The following is a 22,828-nucleotide window of genomic DNA, read 5'->3' as shown; positions in this document are numbered from 1 at the left end:
GTTATCACAGCTGAGAAGTACGAGAAAGATTTGCTGTCATGCATTCATGAAGGCTGTGTCCCTTTCCCCTGAGTTTGAAGGAATATACACACAGCAGCATTCAGTTTCCTTATGGCTTATTTTATTAACCATAAAAATATCCAGTCATTACATTTACAAATGTACACATTTACAGAATTTTAAAAGGATCTCACCGTCCCATCATATATTATTATTTTAATACCTATTTACATATATCTTACATAGCAACAAAAAACACGACCAGGAAACAGCTGCCCCACCCCAGCCCTCTAACATTATAACTTAAACTGCAATCCTGCCCTGACAGGCTAGCTATGCTCTCCACTTCCAATGTGCTTTGAAGGGCCGATTGCCATAATATCTGGCTAGCCACACAATGGCCAATTGTCCATTGCATATACATATATTTCTATATGATATTGGCTTCTCTGAACGCAGGTGAAGGTAAAACCCTGTGCATTCATGTATGTATGGGCCATTTTATATGCAATATGTAATAAATACACAGCAAGTGTATGTATATTTTCCACCCCTTAGGGAGTGCAGTGAATTGATATGAAGGAGCAGTCACTATGCGTTTGGAAACTCCTGCTGTTGTTTCTACAAGTTCACTGTCCTCTCACTGCCGCTTGACTCTGTATGGGACCCGTCTACCTACTGAAAGGTGCTGTGAGGTCTCAGTGGCAGCCACAGCTCCCAGCCACCATGTCGTCGTACTGTTTCAACACCACGTTCTCGTCGTCGTCGAAATAGAGCAGGTTGATTGAGAAGAGCTTGTCTGGGACGCAGCAGGGGGTCTCGATGCCCTTGGTCAGCTTGAGCGCGTTAATAATGGACTGCACCGTGGCGTGGTTGGTCGGTCTCATGTTCTGACCCAGGGGGAATGGGCAGGAACCTTTGCAGTGGTAGGCATTGTAACCCCGGGGAGAGATAATCCAGCCGGACCAGCCGATCTCCTCGAAGTCCACGTAGAGAGGGTCACGCTGGCAGGGAAGTCGGTCCTCTTCAGAGTATTCCAGGGAGCGTACGCTTCGGGAGTTAGGAGGCTTCAGTCCCTGGGGGGAGCTTGGGACACTTGGGTCATCGTTATTGAGATCTGTCAAAGGAAACAGAGGGGTTAGAAAACCGAGCCAAAACATTTCAGAAATACAATAACTTACCACTTATTATTTCTACAGAAAACTATTATCATTGGTTCCAATTACAGCAGGGCTCTAATTTTAATTATTAATTTGTCATTTAGAAGATGCTTTTATCCAAAGCGACTTACAGACTTGGGGGTGAACTATGCATCACAACTGCTGCTGCTGCAGAGTCACTTGCGATAGGACCTCGGCTTTATGTCTCATCTGAAGGACGGATGTCAATCTTATAATCTGTTGGTAATATTTCTACTGAAGTCTGGTGAAACGCTGAAGCTCTCTTACCGTTCAAAGTGCTCTCCAGGGCAGCAGTCCTGCGGCCATCGTCAGTGAACAGCACCAGCATGGGCTGCTTGCTCTGGTGGTGATCCCTGCCTGAGGCGAAGCGGACCGGGCTGGGCTCCACCTGGCTGCCCCCCAGGTTGCGTATCTTCACCAAGAGGCCGTGGTTACTGTGCTCATCGACAGCCCACGAGCGCACCTGCAGGAATAAGCCAGGGGACTCCCAATTAGATTTGATCAAGCGTAGGGGCGTCCAATCAATCACAGTCCTAGAGGGCTCGTCCACTCCAGGTGAAACAGGCAAAATGATATAATTAACTACAGCTATGGACAAAAATTTGCAATCACCTAGAATTTTAGGATGGAGACATAATTTTAATATATATGTGTGGAATGTACCACCTATCAAAAAGGTGGGTGGGACACAGATGGAAACATCTCTTACTACATTGGAAGGGAGAACACAGCAAGACCCCATCCAGGAGTTTTGCTGGAAGCTAAGGGCTCACATTCAAGCTGGAATGGCTTATGGGTCAATGTAAATATTATAGGAAGGATCCTGGGCTTACCGCTTGTGTGATGGAGAAGACTTCCCACCCAGAGGAATGGATCGGGATGAGCCTGGAAGACAGCAGCTTCCTGCCCTGGGAGGTGTTCATGCTGTTCACATCAAGGACCTGATAGATACTCACCTACCAAAGGAAAGAGGCTCTTATTAACATCTAGTACACATCCAGCAGCCAGGACACCTGGGTATAGTGTTATTCATGAGCGCTGCTCAGCATAATTGGGATGTGATAAGGAATGAGAATACTTAATCGCACTCCCACTGTGCTCTGGTTGTTGATAATAGGACATGAACACAAAAAAGGTCATTTAAACTCATTTAAATTCTATGCAACTGGGATAAGATTCATTTTTGCAGTTACATAGGTATATAAAAGAACACAAGTAATTGATAAACTGAAAACGTATTGTTTAAATAATTAGCTACAATATGTGTGTGTGTGTGGGGGGGGGGGGGGGTCAGGTATTACTATCAAATGTCCCCACAAAGATGGTAACTCCTGAAAAAAAGACGTTGTGGGGAGGTCCCCACTTTTTAAAACACGTTTTTAAGAACTAAACATGTCTTCAAAAAAAAAAAAAAAAAAAGAAAAGAAAAATAATGAAATGGCCAAAATATTTAGTTTGTTGTCGACTTTCACCCTGTGTGGAGTTTTGTCTGACTGGAGTTAGAAATAGTAAATACAAATATAGTGAGAGAAGTCCCCACAAATATAGGAATACAAACAAAATAAACTCTATTCCTTGATATATGGGTTCAAAATAGCCAACATATCGTCCCAGCACAATCTCACATATTATATTTTTAACAAAATGTTTCAAACTGAAAAAAGCATAGTACAGTGTAATAGTTGAATCCATATAAATATGACTGCATTTAATGAACACTGAAAGAAGTGTTTTGGGGTTTGTTTTAAGTACCTGAGACGGCAGTACTGTATATTGATGTAAGTTTTGTACCTGGCAAAAGTGATGTCTAGTGAATGTCGCTGTCGCGCGGGGTTTCATCTTGAAGAGGTGGAGCTCCGCAGTCAGAACCTTCTCTTTCTTAGCCACAGTGGAGAGGTTGAAGAGATACTGAACCTGTTCATCGTGAACTACAGAAAAAACGAAAGCAGGGCAGTGTGATTAAATGCGCACCAAGACAGGAGAACAGTCAAACATTTCCCTGCAGATATCTATATAATACCTGTAAGAAAATGCCCCGTAAGAGATAACAACTGGATACGGGCGTCTGCTAAGAAATAAATAAATAAATAAATAAATAATAATAATAATAATAATAATAATAATAATAATAATAATAATAATACATCCAAGGTATGATTTACGCACCCATAACACAATTATCTTCGGTTTGTTTGTTTGGTTGCTTATTTAAGTGTAAACTGTCCAATGAAACATATCTTACTTTTATTGAAGAAACTGCGGACCGTGTTTCCTTCGAGCAGGTCGGGGTCCTTGGTAACTCCGTCCACATCAGCCACGGTGTTGTAGAGGTCGAGCATGTACTGGGGCGGCTGCTTCATGAGCCCCGGGGAGTGCGGCGGGTCCTCCATGCCGAACACTTCCAGTAGCCGCTTGATGGCCGCATACCTTACTTCTTCGGACTCGTGCGCCAGCAGAGAGTCGTTTTCCAAGACATTGGCGGACGGCCTCGTGAGACAGACGCTGACCAAGGAAAAGGACAACAACAAGACCGCTGAAAACATGGTGCCTACAAAAATAACCGTCTAATGTTGATGATACTCCCGTGAAATCCAGACTTGAAGTGATTTGCAAGCCTCTCCGGCCACTCTGTTTTATATCTAAGCCACAACTCTGAGACCCAAGGACAACAACAGTAAAGATGACATTAACTTGTGTATGCAAATCAGTAATCAGCGAATGTAAAGAAAAGATTATATGGCGTTAACAAGGTGTGAAACCCGACTCTTCGGCCCCGTAAGAGATAATTGCACTGTCCAATAAGCAACTAAGGATGGGCCTATTATAATTGCAGGGTTAAAGTCGTTGGTTTTCAACACATTCGATTACGAGCGATTTTAGGAACGGGAGGGGAGGTTTTGGAACCATTTCTCTACAGCGAACGTGAAAAATAAGACCCATTGTTGAGATCTCAGTGAGGGAAGTTTACGCTCCGCGGGAGGCGAACTTCTTATTAATGGATCGATTAACTTGACAAATAACAGAATAATGTCTTACAGGAATGCCAATTACCTTAAGAATTAAATACGGAAAATCACCTGCTAACTGTCTCGGCAGAGAGGCCCTTCTAATATATAGGTTGCTATTAATAAATGAATTGGTCAGCTGGTCAAACAAAGTTAGGCTGAAGGTCTCTATAAATACACTGCGACCTCGGTTTGATGCAGAAATGGTCACTGTGTAAATAGGACTGCGTGTCATGGGTGCATAGCATTGCATACTAAAACAACATATATATATATATATATATATATATATATATATATATATATATATATATATATATATATATATATATATATATATAAGAACATGAGAAAGTTTACAAACGAGAGGAGGCCCCATTCGGCCCATCTTGCTCGTTTGGTTGTTAGTAGCTTATTGATCCCAGAATCTCATCAAGCAGCTTCTTGAAGGATCCCAGGGTGTCAGCTTCAACAACATTACTGGGGAGTTGGTTCCAGACCCTCACAATTCTCTGTGTAATTGAATGAAATAATATTTGAATGAAATAACAGCTATTTTAAAAGAATAATAATAATAATAATAATAATAATAATAATAATAATAATAATAATAATACAATTGTTATGGTATTGGTAAATTGTTGTTGCATTACAAAAATATGCAAAAGACGAAACTATGGTAGGCTGTGAAAACCATAGAAACTATTCTGTTTAAAATAGGTGTCATCCATTCATTTGACTAAAATATGAAAAGAAAAATTACAGTTGGTCTACAACAATTTTTCATAACGAGCAATAAGAATGATTAAATTAAAATTCTAACTCGGTATTGTCTGCAGCTCAAAAAATAAAACAATACATTGAATTGAAACCAATAAAAATGTTCCTCAGCGAGTCTCGGTTAGGAAGAATAAAGACTTGTTAGGGGATCCCTATAGTAGCCTAATAGCTTTCTTTTGTTCAGGTACTGTCCCTTTGAAACGAGCTTCGAGTTTCCCCACACCAAAGAGCTATTTTTAACTTTCTATCAGAACTAATACTATTTAGTTTTAGACTATAAATACAAAATAGCCTCGGTAGGCTACAACCACAAAACATATTTAAAATATACGGTGTTCTAATTTAAAATGGAGATCTGTAAATGTGTTCGGAGAAATATATATATATATATATATATATATATATATATATATACATATATATATATTAATAATTGGCAGACGCCTTTATCCAAGGCGACTTGCAGGTGTTACAGGGCAGTACAGGGTTACAATGCAAGATTCAGATATAATACAATGTGGTTTACAGTAAGTGCAAATAATACTGTTAATACAATATGAACTAGGATGCAACAAGTTAGGATTACAACAAGTTATATCTACAAAGACTGTGCAATAGTGCAAGGATAGGGCATCAGCTGAGGATCCAGTAACGTGGTGCACAGATAAAGGGATGCTATACATTTTATTCAGACGCTTTTTGGTTAAGTACGCTATCTAATATCTTTGTAATCACAAAGTCTACTTGAGAAATGTATCACGCTTCTTTAAACGTCGTGCTTTTATGTATGATCTTAATCAACCTGTGAATAATGTAATGAAACCTGATTTATATAATAGCAGTCAACTGAAAACACACCTTTTCATATGAAACCCCGACTCCTACATGGGAACCAGACACAGCCGAATTAAAACAGTACTTCTCCATACGAATCATAATGACACAGAGCAATATGGAAAGCAATCCATAAAACATATTACACGTCACCGCGAGTCATGAAACATAACGATGTAAAGCAGAAAGCACGATGCGCTTCTGCGGCTTTTCTATAATTCAGATCAACTTTTGATCGATGGAAATACGGAAGCTAATGACAAAATATGAAAGCATCTGAGCTAGACATAGGGGAGTGGAGCCAGGAGCCAAAAATCTGGGACTGGAAACTGCATCATGAAAAAAAAAATGTAAGGGCTCATGCATGCACATAAATGGTTTATTTATACACAACAGCGATGCGCATACAGCACGGCTTGCCGTTTACCTTACACAGCAATGACTACAGCCTTGCATACAGTGATTCTGCACCGATGTACCGTTGGGTTGACTTTGTGTTATCGTCGATCTCAGAATTAATGAGAACAACGCCACAGATAAGCAGTGCAAATAGAAGCTGAAACTGTTAGAAACGGATTGGAGAACAGCAGCCAAATGTGCACCGTGTTTATTCAATGCAGGGAGTTGTGGGGAGCGGCAAAGCTTGTTAACTCTTAATGCAATTAGTAGAAGGACAAACGCTAGCTGCATGCACTGTCATTATGGGTGGCGTGTTTGCCAACGCATCCAATCTCATCGGCCGCAGCGGAGTTATCTTTTAATAATCCAGATAAACATCAAGTTGATGTCATTTACATTCGACTTTATCAGCTTCGTTAACTGGGGATTGTAAATGTGCGTTACACAGCATTCGGTATATAATATTGATGATCTTAGACTTAGAAATACAACAGTATAGCCCATTGATTATTTACCAGTGGTATACATACTATTAAGGATTGATCAGTACGAATAGATTATTTAGTGTATGCAGTGATCAAGGTCTTTGATAATATTGAATGGGCGTGTAAAGTGTTTCAGTGCAATACAATTCAGCGCTAAATCTTTATTCTTCAGCATTTAAGGGGTTCACAAGACCTGCCTTTATATATTTGCATGTGTCATATTGTTGCTGTATATCTCCGTTTAATTAGATTAGCTTCTCTGGTTTTTGATTGATGATGATTTACTGGGGTGATTTTAATCATTTTAAATCCTGGCAAGCCGCCCTCAGAATCACACCCAGCTCCTGCCTTTCAACTTTTCCAAGCTGCTAAATCGCACATCGAAACAAGCCACGCCCTGTTCACCTCAATGTATGCCGATGAGGAAAATCAATCAATCAGGAATGTGGTAATTGATTATTATCTAGGGAAAATTAACCTTCAGCTATGTAGAAAGAAAAGCAAAACACACTGCACTAAACGTGTTATTGTTTTTTTTTTTTATTCAATTCAATAAAATACATTTTATTTCGTTATTGTACACTGTAGTCATACCTCCTTTCAAACCTATATATCACGAAGAGAAAACTCCCTTTGAGATCGTATTCTTTTATTATTATTTATTTATTTATTTTTCAAATTCGTTAATAAAAACAGATTCGGTACCAGCAAAACAGACACCGTGATCCGGCACCCTGTGTTTTTATCCCACCCAACATTGCCGGAGTCTGCTCTGCTCTCAGTAAATCTGTCCCGAATATTTTTTTATGAATACTGAACATTTTGGGACGATTTTATTTAATGGTAAAGCGGCAGTGTACAGTGCTTCATCATTAATGTTCATCATTAATTCCAGTAATGTTGTTGAAGCTGACACCGTGGGATCATTCAACAAGCTGTTTGATGAGATTCTGGGATCAATAAGCTACTAACAACCAAACGAGCAAGATGGGCTGAATGGCCTCCTCTCGTTTGTAAACTTTCTTATGTGTATGTTCTTATTAAAAATAAGTTGCATTTCTAGGTTAGTTCTCTGTTTGGATATTTTGACAGTAAAGTGCACTGTAGTTTGCTGTGGAAGATCCCTTCACTAATAAAACATTCACTTAGAATGCATTAACATTGAAGAAACTGAGAAAGATTACCAGTCGAAACATTTCTTATAGAATTGTAAACGTCTCTTTTGGTGTTGTTACATATTCATTCACAAACAGACAAAGAATTAGAAGTCGCAGAATGGGGAAAACCTCCCTATAAAGCTACTCAAGCAGAAACACACCCCTCAGACTTTGGCGCTTCAGCCTTACGTTGTTTTTCCTCCTAATAAAACTTTGGCATAGCTTTAACAATCAAGCCCTATGTCTCTTATTTATTAGAGACGCCACTAGAATATTATAGAGTGTACATTTTGTAAATGTCGTTTTTCAGACATGTTTATCACATCAGGAATAACCCTTATTCTCGTCAAAACCTAGCAATCGAAAACGCAATAACTCACACATTCTAAATTCCATCACGGAGACGTCATTCCATTTTCAAATACATTTTATTTACAAAATATTGCTTTTTACTTTTTCACCATATTATACATATTATACAACTAGATTCTTCTAGTTCGGGGAAAGCACGTCCTTACGCTGCGTGTAACTGATTTAGGCTACATTACTGAAATCTGATCGTCTCTTGAAATTGTATTCAATGTTTCTGCCCAAAACTGTACTTTAAATAGTTTTGTCAGTATTATTTATTATTACAGAGGCACAACCGAGGAAATGCGTGCACCAGATCCACGGCACCCGGCGTCAGTGAAGTTTACCGAATCATATTTTAACAGACGGGTACAGCACCCAATTCCAAAATTAACTGCAGCACAGCACCACCTGGTGGGCTGAACATAAACGTGCACCTTATTCAAAAAGCCAATTTCAGCGTTTCTTGCCATGTAATACGTCACGTTGCAGTTCTCTGCTCCCCTTGACATATATACCCAGCATACACGTATGAAAGGAGTTTGAGTTACACTCGAAAACCCGTTTTGATGGATCACCTGTACAGAGCATACAACAATCCACGCCTTCATCCAAGCTGTTCCAGTTCACCTTGACTGCAATCATGATTCCTACAGCGTTTTGAAGATGAACCCCCCCTACACATTCCCACACATCACATGTATATACAGGCCAGTGTCGTGTGTGCATGGTTCTTAAAAGTCTTTAGAATTGAGTGGCAGCAGTTTCTTCTCTGGTTGCTGTCTATGTGCTTGAGCGGCTGCTGCAGGAGTCCTGGTGAAGGCTGTGCTGTAACCCCCCGAGCGGGTGGATGTCTTCATGACTGGCACTTGCAGGAGCTGATGGCCAGCACGGTGCGGATGAGGCCATTCCGACTGCGGAAAGTGTAGCTCTCGTATTCCTGCGGCGAGCAGGAGCTGGAAGATCCCTCCGCCCACACCAGACACTGATCACTGTGACGGGAATCCCTGGAGCACACGAGAAAGAAAACACGGAAAATGACTCCTCAAAACCACAAAACAGGACACTGTGGGACAGGGGTGGACAACCCTGGTCCTGGAGAGCCGCAGGGTCTTCTGGTTTTCATTCCACCTGACTTATGAATGAATTAACTGAACCACATGTTTTTTTAAACTGGTCAACATTTTTTTCCAGGTCTTTAGCCATTAATGATACCCAGAAAACCTGCAGGATTGTGGCTCTCCTGGACCAGGGTTGCAGGATACAATAGGATGCTATACCTTGGCTATTCGCTATCCTGTGAGAATAAATAAACCCTATCCTTCACCAAGCACTGGGGCACTTATAAAAAATACATTTTAGAAAGCTAGACAGTTAACCTGTGACTGGCGAATGATTTGAATGTCAAACTTGAACAAACTTCTCTATGAACTGCTTGTTGTGCTAGTTGGTGGTGCTTTTTTCTAGTTGCTGCACCAGTATTACTATATCCACTTCTATGGGGTATGAGACGTTACCCTGCCAAAACTGCATGCATTAAAAAGTATAGCATGGATATGAAATGTGGTACATGCACAGTTACACAATGAGCAAAGGGGGTTAAGACCATGTATTGTATGCAGGTGTTTAAAGGGACGGATCAATCTGGCAGCTGTAAACCTGTGCTAGGGTTATTAACCAACAAAAAGCCCCTTTAATGTGTATTCCAATCCCTGACTGCTGCACATGGTGGCCAATTGCTTCCAAGTGCCAGCTGCAAATTAACAGCTCCCAAAAGGCTTCCTTGTGTAACATCGACCCCTAAAATTCAAAGCTGTGTTTAGAAGCCGTGTCTAATATAGGGGTGTCGTTTAAACGTGAGGTGGTGCAAGCTGGCTCTAAGGGCTTGTTAGAAAAGCACTTCGCACCCTCCCTGTGAGGTTTACACACGAGGTTCGGGTGTTAAAGTAAACTGGCAGGTTTGCAGGGGTGAGGTGGGGAGGAGGGTGGGGATGTTGCCCCAGCTGTACTTACCTGAGCAGGCAGCGATTTCCTGGGGAACAGGCTCCCAAGCATCTGCCCACGTCAATTTCCTGGAGAAAATTAACAAAACAAAGAGACGATTACGACCCAGCATGTGGTGAATATGCAGAGACCCCCCCCACCCCCACCCCGCCCAGCTGGGGGAGTTAGGGGCCGGTTCGTTAGCATTTTAAGTGCTTTGGTTTGGTTCCTGAGGAGACTGTTTGTGAATACACTCCCTAGCACATGTTGTGTGTGGTAAACATACAGCAATTTGCAAAATGACTGGTGCCACCCAAGGCAGCAGATTAATCAGATGCTGTAACAAATAGTGTACTGGTATAATGAAAAGATTATTTTTGATACTAACAGTAAGGAATTATTTTCTGTATGGTCATACTAGTGCAACATATTTATAGGGAATCACTTCATTCTTTTTAAATGGCAGGGAAAGTTCCTGTTGAACTGGTTGACCCACTGTGGATGTTATAAAATATACAGGACAACATAGCTGTACAGGGAAAAATGAAGCCGCTTTTTCAGGAACAGTGGCTTGAAACCTGGCTTCAGGAGACCTCGTTTGTAGCAACTTTGCTGTATCAGTCTCCCCTGTAAGAAACAAAGGGGTTAATTTGATCGACCTGTATCCCTGGGTTGCATTGCCCCCCCTATTTTTGGGATAACCCTGGTATAACCCAAGTAGGGGGTTGCGGTAATCCAGGGAGATTCCACAGTGTCAGGGGGTGGCTTCTCCTAAAATCTCCCACCCCAGGTCATGCAAGACAAACGTTTCGGCAGACGCCTGGGTTTTTTTGACCTGCTAGGGCATCGCACAGCTTGGTACCCAGGCAGCAGAGGCCATGTGCAGCGTAGCTCACCTTGAGCTTCTCTTCCTTGACTCCGTTGGCGCTGTAGACAGTCTCGTAGTAATATTCCAGATAGGGCACCCTGTAGCACCTCTCCTTCAGCTCACACGTCTCCACTGCCTGCACCAGCTCCACCTTGTTGGGGGTTTCCACCAGCACGGACTGGAACTTCGTGGGGACACACGAGAAGCCGTCTGATCAGAAAATAACCATGAGAGAGAAAAAAAAAACAAGGTTGTACTGTCAGAATGTCATTTAAATAAATAGCACAGTACCATTTGTTTTGCAGGTCAAACTGAGTGTGACATACATACTGAATTTGGAATGTGAAAACACAAGCTGTGAACGACATCAAATAAGCATAGTTTTTATTTTGATAGTTAATTTAGATTGCTCATTTACAATTGTTTTGCTAAGGGTTATTTGAACTGGCCTTACAAAATAAATAAATAAAATAAAGTACAGCTTTATTTTGGACGCAGTAATGTTGCAATATGAAGACCCAGAAAGTGGTACATCGCCAGAGCTGTGATTGACGGCTGCACAAATCACTATGAACAAGACAACCTGTCGTTTAACCATAAAATCGTATAGGTTTATAATTTTAGAGAACCCAATTTGTTGCTCATCAGTTAAGGTCACATAAATGTAATGAATGGTCGTGTTCGTGTTCCCTCAGCTTAATAGCCAAACTGAGTACATCGTACCCAGTTCAGGTGACCGTTTCCTTGTTCTCTGAGGTTAAATCATTTGGTTCATGGCGTACCACTTTTTAAAGCGTACCACAAAGTAACAGCACACCGCCGATGCTGTCTTGTTTTTATAAGGGTATAATTGCTTTGGTGTCTGCAGCGACGCATACCTGTGGTTACGGCAGGGCTAGAGCACTTGCCCGTGTCGATGACGGTTTCATAGGGCGTCTCAAAGAAGAAGGTCTTGAGAGCTGGCATGCGGACGCACTGCACAGGGCTCGCCTCGCACCGGCACTCATCAATCACCTCCACCTCCCGCAGCCCCTCGAACAGCAGGACGCGCTCCACTCGCACTGCTGTCGGCTCGCACACAGACCCCGCCGGGCAGGACGGCTCCAGACCGGCAGCCGCGGACAGCTCGGGGGCAGGGCGTTCACGCAGCTGGGGAAGAGAAAGAGAGGCGTATTCAGTGTTGAACTTGTAAGACTTTGATCATTTCTAGTTTCGTAACATGAATGTGTTTTATTATTATTAAAAACATTGTAGGCTTTTTTTTTTTTTTCCTCCTGAAATCCACAACACCACCTGACTGGTACGATTGAGTACTACTGATGAGTTGAAAGAAACAATTATTTTCACCACAAGGGGGCAGGAAGGAGGCACAAAAATTATTACAGTTTTTAATACCCAATGAATGTAGACACAGACACATATATAAATGCATATGTGCATTTTTAAGAGCATTTTACTACTTTTTATGAAAAAATAAATGCGTTTTTTCTTAGTCATAAATTTCTGCCTTCCAAGAACTGTCTTAGTAATTCCAAAAATCTTAGCAATTCACTGTATTACAATTGATCCCACAGCCTCTGGAGGGCACTATTGAAAAGATGGAAAATGACATGACAGCATGTGCATTAGCACCACCTAGTGGTATCAGGGGGAAGTGACTCTTTTTGCTTTACCTTCTTGGTCCTGAGGAAATCCAGCATAGATGTGTGTTTGGAGTATCCTGAATATCCTGACCCATAGGGGGCGTGGTTTCTCTGGGAGCCCCCACAGTGTGACCTGCACACCCCGACATCCACACTCACAGGACTGCCGGAGATATCTATTGGAGAGAAAAATAAAGATTAAATTCAGTACAGAGTAGCAACACACTCAAAAGCACGACACAAGGTATAAAACTTGCTAATGTTTCATTGCATTGTATGGATGAATAGACTCAATACCAGGATGCCTGAAGGTTTCAATAGAACAGAACAGTAGACTCTTACATCATTAACTATGCAGTACATTACATCATAAACACATTTAAAGATTTAAAGAGAAATAAGCGAGTGCAGTTACCATGGTATCAAAAGCCTACAAGTACCTCCGCTGTTTGTTTTCAAACACTTTCCCACGACAAAAACATACCGAAACTTGGGAAGTTGGTTCTTTTGAACAAAAACTATTTATATGAAAATATCATCAGGGCCAAACACTACTGTGCAAGCCAATGATAGCTCAGGCATTGTCTTCTTCAAAAAGAACACACCTAGCTGTCTGCTGTTAAACATACCTTGGCCCACATAAATGAAGTGGCTGTGTCTCTTACAGCAGCCTCTGTCAGTGAAGAGATTCCTCCGGTCCCCTTGCCTGTTGAGCACCGCAGCAACTAAAACACACAGGAAAGAAAGCCATAATTAAACACCCCTGCAGCACAGGGTTTACAGGCTTACTGGACATCTCCAACTTCTCTATATGCCTCGTCAATCTGTGTCACTATACAAGTCATTTTAATATTCCACATTACTAATACACAAACATGCATTTATTTGATCTAAAAAAAAAACTTCTATCTACATTTCCACAGTAATGGTACGCTGTAATTCAGTGAAAGACATTGCTAGATATGATTTGAAAGCATGTGGTACTTACAGGCAAGGCTGAAGGAAAGTGCAATGACAAGGCAGGGAGAGAGCATCTTCACTGCTAGGCTCCTCATGTTCCAGTGATGCTGCGCTGTGATTGCAAAGCTCCTGAGTGCTGCTGATATTTATGTCCAGCCTTGCTTGGGCTTGTATATTCCTCACAAAATGCCACTGGATAAGCCTGATAAACACCAGCGGGATTCAAAGCCAAAGGGTTAATCGAGTTTCGGAGGGGGGCTGCACTTCAAAGGGAATCTCCAAGAATCAAGTTCTCACCTGGGCTGGGAATTCTCCTGACTCTGTTTGCTTACAGTCCCACTTCAACTTAATTAACTGCTTAAGCAGCTTAAGCGCTGGCGGTTTTAAGGGGGTCAAGGCACTTTGGCACAGCAATCATTGCATTAATCATCTTTCATGTGGGAGATAAAGTATTTGGCACCTGGACTTGAAACGAAAGCTATTCAGGCCAATGTAAACAGCAGCAGCTGGGGTTCAGGGTTAAAGAAAACGATCCTCCTTTTGTTTATTCAACGCAGCAACAAATGGCTTTTCATTTCACGCTGTCCTACTTGAGAGTTTAGGAATAAAGTTTAGATAACCGGCCAGTGCTTAAGATTATTGAAGCCTTGCAGCAAAAAAAACCAAAAAACAACTGACTAAATATCTTAAACTTGTAAGGACAATTTTTTTCAAATGTCAAATGTGTTTATTTAACCAGGATATAATCCTTGAGGATGGGGTACCTTCCTTGTAATCTGCATTCTGTATAAATCTTGCAGCACTATTATAGATGAGAACCAGCTTTTTGTTCTGCAGGTAGCATGCTGTTTCTATCTTTTAAGATCCATATTGCAGAGTAGACAGCTATTTAGTTGCAAAAGTTGTAAAAATAGGTAGTGTACTTGCTGGTCCTTTCAGGGTATTGAAAATAATATGCAGCAGTGATTTGGGCGAGTTGCTCGGATCTTTCCTCGTCTGTCTAAAAGAGTCTAAGGAGGACTGCTTAGAAGTTAGAAGGATGAAAGTAGCGGATTTTGCGAGCCACATAGTTACAGAATAATGATACACGTGGGTTAAAATTCAATAACAAAGGGTGGTTTTAAACTTTCCACTGTGATCACTGTAAATGCAACTTCAGCAAAGTTATCAGATGTTGCTTATGTTAATTAATCTTAATAAAATGTATCTACAGTATGTTTTAGAAAACAGTACATTTTAACGGGCACATGTATTGGATGTACATATAGATAAAAATCTTATTTATTTCCCCCCAAAGATTTCATGGTTGTGAAATCGTAGTCATGTATACAGTGCCTTTGTAGATTTGCACTTGAAGTGGCTGTGTACTGCATCTCATAATTAATCCTAATTTATCAAAGTATATCCCTGCTAAACTCCTAGTGGTAGACACTGCAATAGTTTTCCTTTGTGGATTAAGTCTGTTGTCTTTGAAGTCTCTCTTGTTGTGGCTGTTTCTGACAATCGCCCATTTTCACATTGATTGTGCAGCTCAGATCAAAGGATGTACATTTGAGCTTCAAAACCCGTTCCTATCCCCGGATGCTGGGCTTTGGTCTGACTTTGGGTCAAGCGGCGCCGAAGATAAAGGGACGTTTCCTTTCCTACATATACAGCTCTGGCCAAAAGTTTTGCATCACCTAGAATTTTAGAATTGAGACAACTTAAAAAAAAAAAAACTCTATGAACATAATTTTGATCTTTTATTTAACATCATGTAATCAAAGAAACTACAAAATGATATCTACTACCAGAAGTCATAATGGTAGTACAGTATATGGAAAACTACAAAGCAATATGCAATTCAATATGTTAACGCAACATTTGACTTTATAAAGCAAAATGAGTTAATTCTATAGGGTGAATGCCAGTTGACTTTGCAATGAAATGGTCAGCCAGGCAATGCAAACCCAGAAGATCTCATTACAACAGCTTCTTCAGAATGAAATACTGCAGCCATGCTCTGGCCTTGCCTGTAACAGTGGAGTCGATACACTTACTCAACATGTGCTACATTTGGGGAAATCTGTAAAAGGATTAGATAGTTTGCATGCATCCAGCGTAGCTGAGGTACAAAACTAACAAACAAAAAACTAAAAAGTCTTTATTTGCTGCGCTTGTAACGATTTCCCACTGGTCTTCCTCTGTCTACTGTGCCTGAAAGAGAACAAACTTTAGCTTAAATGTTTTAAAGACAAAATGTGAGTACAAAACAATGCTTGATACAACGGAAAAACAACTACTAGACAGTTAATAAGGGCTAGACTAAACAAAAACACAGCAGCCAGAGCCAGTGCCATCTAGACCACCAGTATTTTTTTTATTGTTTTCAAAAGACAAGACCCATGCTGTACTAGAGCAAAATAAAAATACCTGCGGTCAGCGCACTTCACAGCCTGCTTCGTGTACAGACTGCCACAGAACACGGGGCACAGAACAGTACAAGGGTCATAACCACGCACTGCAGCATTCTCCAGGCCTTTATCGTTTTACTAAAGTCTTGATTGGAGTGAAGCCACTTTATCCCTTATCTTTTTGGATGAGAGACACAGCTTGTAGTGAAACCCAACTTATAGGAGCTCAAGAAAGTACAGTTTGCAAATTGCACACCAGAGCACAAAGCATTTCTAAATTGAGAGCTTAGAGCTCCAGTGACATCATACCAAAAGACACAGATATCCAGGCAGGCAGAGAACTGGTAACGTCTTAGCAACAGGAGAGCCTTTGCATTGAGCTGTTAGCTGATAGAGTTGCAATAGACTAGATTCTCCATTTGTCACAGATGAGCTGACATTTCATAGGGAGAGACAGGAGGGAGAGAGGCAGACCTATCCTTTTACAAGCTAAGGTAAGTCTTTATCCACTTTAGGGCTGCTTATGATGTGCATATTCGAGACACATTTAAGAAAATTATTTTCTTGTAATAGTTAAAAATGGCACTTTGCACATCCATTATTTTTTTTAAAAATGTAATAAATATATCATCATGTATTTTCATATGCAATTGTTTGTAAACATGTTTTACATTAAAAAGGGGAATGTTTTCAAATATGAAAGATTATGAATTCTTAATGTAATTTACTGGATTTTATAGATACAATTGTGTACATACAAATGTTAATGTAGTACGTTAATTCATATTTCAGCATTTTCATAATGCAGGGAATGTAAGAATGGGCATATAAGGATATATTACACGCAATGTCAAAAAATAATCATATATTTTCTGCATATTCTTTTTTTATTGAAATTAAATAAAAACCGGTACTAAGATTTTTTTTTTTTATCACATGAAATAAAAACAGTCAGAGCCATTCATCAACGGGATTCTAAAGAAACACAAAGGTCAGCGCAATCATATATGCTGCCTGGACTGTACTAAAATTCACATTTGACTCGTCCACTAGGTGGCGCTATTTAAACCAAGCAATGACACCTTAAAGGGAAGTGATTTTCACCACACTATTCCAAGTTGTTGTTGTTTTTTTACCCGGAAACAATAACAAACACATGAAAATCAGACCCCCTAATTGGAATTACCTTTACTAGCTGCAATAAGAGAGACAGCAGCACACCGGGAGTTTCCACAGACACATGTAAAAACTTTTCTTTACCAAGATGAACAAGTCAGTTCCTGACCACAGCATAAAGGTCTTAGCGCCCCATGCTGATCTCCCTTCTGTTTGCATTCAGCCTCATCTGTTTCTCAAGAACAGGAAAAACATTAGTTTCAGAAGCAAAGCCTCGCTGACCAATGAACATGAGCCCCACGGCGGTCATTGTGGTGGCTACAGCAATGGTCAGTCTGTCCGCATCCACCAACTACAGTAAGTATAACGCTTCATAATATGATCCCCCATTTGGAACAGGTATACGTGCCTCATATATGAGATAGTGGGCCAGTCTCTACTGTTGTTACTGTGTGTGTGTGTGTGTGTGTGTGTGTGTGTGTATATATATATATATATATATATATATATATATATATATATATATATATATATATATATATATTCACACACACACACACGCACGCATAGATATATTTAAGTATATGGACAAATACTAGCATAATTAATAGCCCTTAATACACCAAGTTGCAAATGTAATTGGTTCTAGTAACATATAAATCAGCCGAGAGCACTAAAAAGCCTGTCTGCCAACCACAATCAGATATAAATGGATTCTATTCAACAAACCCCATTTTCTGAGTGCTCCCAATTACCACAACATGCTTCTCACCAGAAAATGACTCAGTGCTGCTCTAAAGTGAAACAAATGATTTAAGTAATGTGGTCCTTATTTCCGATTATTATGTACTGTGTTGCCATTTGCTGCTATGGGTTAGCGGAAGAAGCGTTGTTGTTTTTTTTTTCTTTTCTGAGACACTCAATTTACTTGTTATGTATTTGAAGAAGTGCTGCTTTTGTTATTTCAGGTCGTGACGGCAGACCTTTCTTCACTGGCTGCCGGTCGCCTGAGCAGGAGACCTTCACGTGCTGGTGGGATCCGGGGGCTTATGGGAACCTCACTGGAACCCCTGCCTTCAAGGTTCTCTACTCCAAATCGTGAGTAACTGTGTTAACTGTTTCGGAACATAAAAACCTTTTACAAACAGGCAATGCTCATCAATGCCCCTCATCTGCTTCCAATTAGCTGGTACTGTTCCAATTCTGAGTTGAATTCCTGCTGGATTCAGTTCTATTTTGCAATTCAATGGCTTAGCCTTACAACTGTGTTCAACGTGCCATCAAACTTTGCAGAGGCACGGCGAATACTGTAAAGCCATAATTATATTGGGAGCTTTTTTTCACGTATGAAAAAACAATGCAACCATTTTTGGCACGAATATCAAATTCCACTAACAATACATACTCAGTGTATTGTAACAGGGCGGCAGCATTTCTGGAGCAAAATAGTTTTCTATAGGTGTGATTCGCCAATATTTCTGGCTTTACAATATGTGTTTTAAATTATATCATTACAGTTTCAGGCATGAGTTTTTCCAACTCTTTGTAGTTTGATATCCCTTAAAAGACTACAATTCCCTATTGGTTGAATGCACGTTGTTCCCGGACATCTGTAAAACTTCACTCACTAATACGGTGCATCTTTGATCATCTGCTATGTTCTTCAGAGGATGCCAGGAACCAATGCAGTGCCCAGATTATGTCACATCTGGAGAGAACAGCTGTTACTTCAACGAAACGTACACATCTGTCTGGACTGGATACTGCTTCATGATTCGTGTCAACACAGAGTGGGGAGCAGTCAACTCGCAGCCACACTACTTTGATTTCCTTGATATCTGTAAGTCGTTTAGAAACTGTGGCTGATCCTAGCCTGCATTACATGTGCCAATGGCAGGCAACTGGCAACTTAACACAGACTTCCTTTCAATCAGAACATTTAAAAATCTCTTAAAAAGAGTAAGCTACGGTACTCTGTGGCAAATTTAAAATTTTAAGAGGGTGACTGCAAAACTGTTTTCAATGATTGAATAATGGAACTGATGGACTGATCCATTTTTGTGTTCAATAGTACAACCTGACCCCCCGGTGTCACTAACCTGGACCTTGCTGAATGGCAGTGACTCCACCCACTACGCTGATGTCATAATCAGCTGGTCTCCGCCTCCCTCTGCAGACGTGGACTCTGGTTGGATATCCCTACAGTATCAGCTCCGCTATAGGTCCTCCAACAGCGAGTGGAAAATGGTAAGGCATTTGAAAAGACTGGATTGTGTCATGCTGTTACCCTGACATTAAAAATGGTATCCCACTGGTATTATCAAACTTTACTTCTCATAGTATATTGTGCTGCAAGCTAAAGCTCTCAGTCTGACATCAATATGCAACCCTTTCCTTAAAACTAAGAGTGTGTTCTGTTTCCACAGAGCCAGCTGTTGCCGCAGAACTCGCTGCCGCTCTACGCCCTGGAGACTCTCCATTACTACGAAGTGGAGGTCCGCTGCAAGCCTCTGTCCGAGGGGCAGTTCAGCCAGTTCAGCAAAACCCTCGGGTTTATTCTCGACTGCAAGAACCCATCAGCTCCTGCGAGCGGTGAGCGCGCTGCCTGTAAAACCATGCCAACGTGGTAACAGTTTCTGCAGCACCGCCTAGCACAGCAAAAAAAAAAACAAAAAAAAAACCCAACTTATAAGATAATAACCCTGTTCTCAATTCTTTCAGAGGCGGTCTCGTTAGCTTGGGTTATGCTCACTCCTCTCACCATGGCCCTGTCCCTCTTTCTACTTTACTCTCTCTGCAGCACAGCTCGGTAAGTAGCGAGACCCCCAACACACTCTCCGATACCTCTTTCCCGCTGTCCAACCGAGCCGAGCCAGGGCTGCTTAGGAGGAGCCTGGCTGTTTCCACTGCAGAGCCCGAGTCGTGCAGCTGACGACACACGCAACGAATGTGGCGAGTCGCGTGTAGATGATGGGGTATTAAGAGGCGCTGTATTTGAGTCAGGAATGGCAGATCCAGAGGTTATGGTTGCGTTGTTCTTCGTTTTCATATATAACTGAGTACACATGAAATGCAACAACGGGCTGATTACGCCAAGAGGAGAACGCTTCTCGAGGAGAGAGCAGTAATTTGGATCCAACGAGCAACATACTGACATGATGATGAAAATCACTAACCTCGCCCCTGGCCCTGCTCGGCTCCAGAGAAATAGCTGGTGGGGTACCGTGAGGGCCTGGTACAAGAAACATACTAGTGCAGAACTAATGTGAATGATGCATTCAGTATCTGAAGGTCAAACACTCGTGGCTGGTTTCACAGACCACGATTAGCACTAATCTTGGACAAGCAGTAGTGTTAAATCAGGGTCTGTGAAACATATAATCAATCCTAAAATAGTACAGAGGTTTAAAAAGAAACATGTAGAGCACATATTGACTTCTAAAACTACTGCTAGGCGTATTGAGCCTTGTCAGAATTTGCAGTGCTTTCTTAATTTACCACCCTGAGCAGCACTGTACAGGAAGACTAATAATAGTGACCTTGTTAAAAATGCTGGGGTGCTGTTAGTTCATTATGTTTGGTTTTGTGCTTCCAGAATTAAAGCCATGCTGCTGCCTCCTATACCTGTTCCCAAGATTGCAGGGATTAACACAGACCTGCTACAGGTACAGAATACCGGAGGCTGCTTCCTGTGCTCGAGACTGGTAACAGGTGACCGGTAGTGAGCAAACAGGTGAACCTGATACGATACAGGCTGAATCAGAAGTCACTGGACTAATGTATAAACGGCAAGTTACAGATAAGGTTCAAACTTGTGTTTTGATTCAAAACACGATTATTCATCCCATTTGTTCAGTGATTTCTGAATTGGCTTGTATAAATCCCACTGGAATGAAAGGTTAAAAAAAATAATGCCTGAAAAGCCAAGTACTAAATAAGGTTTAAAAATATATATATATATATATATATATATATATATATAGCTTCAGTATCCTATTGAATACCCCTGTATCACCATTTAGTACATGTTTTCATGTATGTTTCATAATCGGTTTCCAAAATGCTAATCACAGACAATTTCTCAATTTCAATTAATTTCCTCGTCTGAAACTCTGCACAGAGCGGCAGTCCAGCCGAGCTTGGCATGCTCTCTGGCTTCTTCAGTGTGAACAGCACAATGGAGCCTGAAGAGGAACCCTGGGAAGACTTCCCAGAGCTGGACCTCCAAGACGACACAAAGGTGGTGGGAGATCCAGAGAGCGTCACAAAGGGGCCCCTGACCATCGGCTCCATCGACGGCAGCGACTCGGGCTGGGAGAGCATCGGCAGCGCTGAAACAGACTGCTGCCCAAAAAACGGGAAATCCCTCATCCGTAACTCTCTCGACTCGGTTTCTAGCGAGACCGAAAGCGTGTCTCTTGACGCGGGACTCCTTTCAAAAGCAGGGCTTCTGGTGGGCACAAGTCTAGGAGCAGAGGCCATCAAGAGCGCGGAGATCTCCCAGCACAGCACCACAACGTACGCTTCCGCCTGTCTGCTCACCAAAACTGGAAAAGAAAACTTCAAGACTGGACCTTCCCCGAATGCACTCTACAAAGACGGTGGAAATACTACTTTTCATTCCTATGTGGCCAACATCAGACCCCAAAGAGGAGTCATCACAGTGGCTGCTAATGGTTATATTCAAGGCTGTGCCAAGTGTAATGCACACAAAGGGAGGCAGGGCCAACGCTGTGCCACAAGTGAATATCTGAAAGGCATGCCGCATGAAGGCATTACGCTACCAGAGAACGACGCCAACTACTACGTTACTCTATAACCTCACGTACTGTGACAAAATAACTGAAGAGTAGAGCTTGTAAAGTTCTGTGTGGTTCCTAATTGAGAAATCTAAATGGATCTATTCCTTCACAAAAGTTCTGCCCATAAATTGTCAGTTCAGATACTGAGCAAGCAACCCCCAAGAGTGAGGCATGACGATCAGGTCAGTGTGCAAACCGAAAAGCAGAGGAGCACATCAGTACGTTTTGCAATCATTCTGCAAATATTTATTTTCCAATTGGCAGTGGGTGTACCAGTAATAAGGCAAACTCATCCATGATACTGGAAATGCAAGTAATGTTTTTTCTTTCTTTTTTTTTTTTACCCTGAACTGACTATGACTAAACAGGCAAAAAATTTAACAAACACAAAATTCAATAATGTAGATTATTTCACCTGTATAATATATTTAGTTATTTATCCCTACCTGGCTTTACTTTTACAATCTGCAAATCTGGAATTCATTATCAAGCACTGTAGACTTATGGAATATGTAATTTTGTGAACTGTAGTTGTTCTGAAGTGTGGGGTTAGCTGTAGTAGTTATGTGTGTAAAATCAAGAAGTGTTTAATTTAAACAATAATTAAAGGGTGGACATAGTGAAAACTGTCTGTGGCATGCAAATTATTTATCTATCATGTTTTAGTAACACTTCAGAATATAGAAATGTATATAGAAATGAGTCAAATAAAAGAATGATGTATTGTATTATTGACTGAAGTATTTCTTTTGATTCAACACCCTACCAGCTCCTGTATTTTGAGAAGATTCATAAAACAAATGATTTTAGTTAGTTACACTACATAAATGTTTATTTGGTTGGTTATTAAATATACACCCCTACATTTATT

The 22,828-nt window shown here is 41.0% G+C and overlaps 3 protein-coding genes across 3 annotated transcripts; 1 reads left to right on the top strand and 2 right to left on the bottom strand.

Moving 5' to 3' along the window:
- Nucleotides 1–99: 99 nt before the first annotated feature.
- On the bottom strand, nt 100–3,855 carry LOC117966292 (bone morphogenetic protein 2-like). Its single transcript, XM_034912101.2, has 5 exons — nt 3,424–3,855; nt 2,973–3,109; nt 2,015–2,137; nt 1,449–1,644; nt 100–1,117 (listed from the first exon to the last, which is right to left on the bottom strand). Exons 1-5 carry the CDS (start codon nt 3,722–3,724, stop codon nt 699–701), a joined length of 1,176 nt encoding a protein of 391 aa, XP_034767992.2. The 5' UTR covers nt 3,725–3,855; the 3' UTR covers nt 100–698.
- A 3,428-nt stretch (nt 3,856–7,283) lies between these two features.
- On the bottom strand, nt 7,284–17,608 carry LOC117966334 (uncharacterized). The gene is made up of 7 exons (XM_034912229.2): nt 13,675–17,608; nt 13,316–13,411; nt 12,717–12,862; nt 11,922–12,192; nt 11,072–11,253; nt 10,206–10,264; nt 7,284–9,199 (listed from the first exon to the last, which is right to left on the bottom strand). Exons 1-7 carry the CDS (start codon nt 13,739–13,741, stop codon nt 9,049–9,051), a joined length of 972 nt encoding a protein of 323 aa, XP_034768120.2. The 5' UTR covers nt 13,742–17,608; the 3' UTR covers nt 7,284–9,048.
- On the top strand, nt 16,473–22,685 carry LOC117401398 (growth hormone receptor-like). The gene is made up of 9 exons (XM_059014046.1): nt 16,473–16,533; nt 17,379–17,512; nt 18,124–18,253; nt 18,823–18,995; nt 19,227–19,402; nt 19,582–19,747; nt 19,877–19,964; nt 20,751–20,820; nt 21,276–22,685. Exons 2-9 carry the CDS (start codon nt 17,440–17,442, stop codon nt 21,972–21,974), a joined length of 1,575 nt encoding a protein of 524 aa, XP_058870029.1. The 5' UTR covers nt 16,473–16,533; nt 17,379–17,439; the 3' UTR covers nt 21,975–22,685.
- The last annotated feature ends 143 nt before the right edge of the window (nt 22,686–22,828 follow it).

This window comes from Acipenser ruthenus, chromosome 47 (genome assembly GCF_902713425.1).
Source record: "Acipenser ruthenus chromosome 47, fAciRut3.2 maternal haplotype, whole genome shotgun sequence".
NCBI lineage: Eukaryota > Metazoa > Chordata > Actinopteri > Acipenseriformes > Acipenseridae > Acipenser > Acipenser ruthenus.
This window is presented reverse-complemented; position numbering and strand designations above follow the sequence as displayed.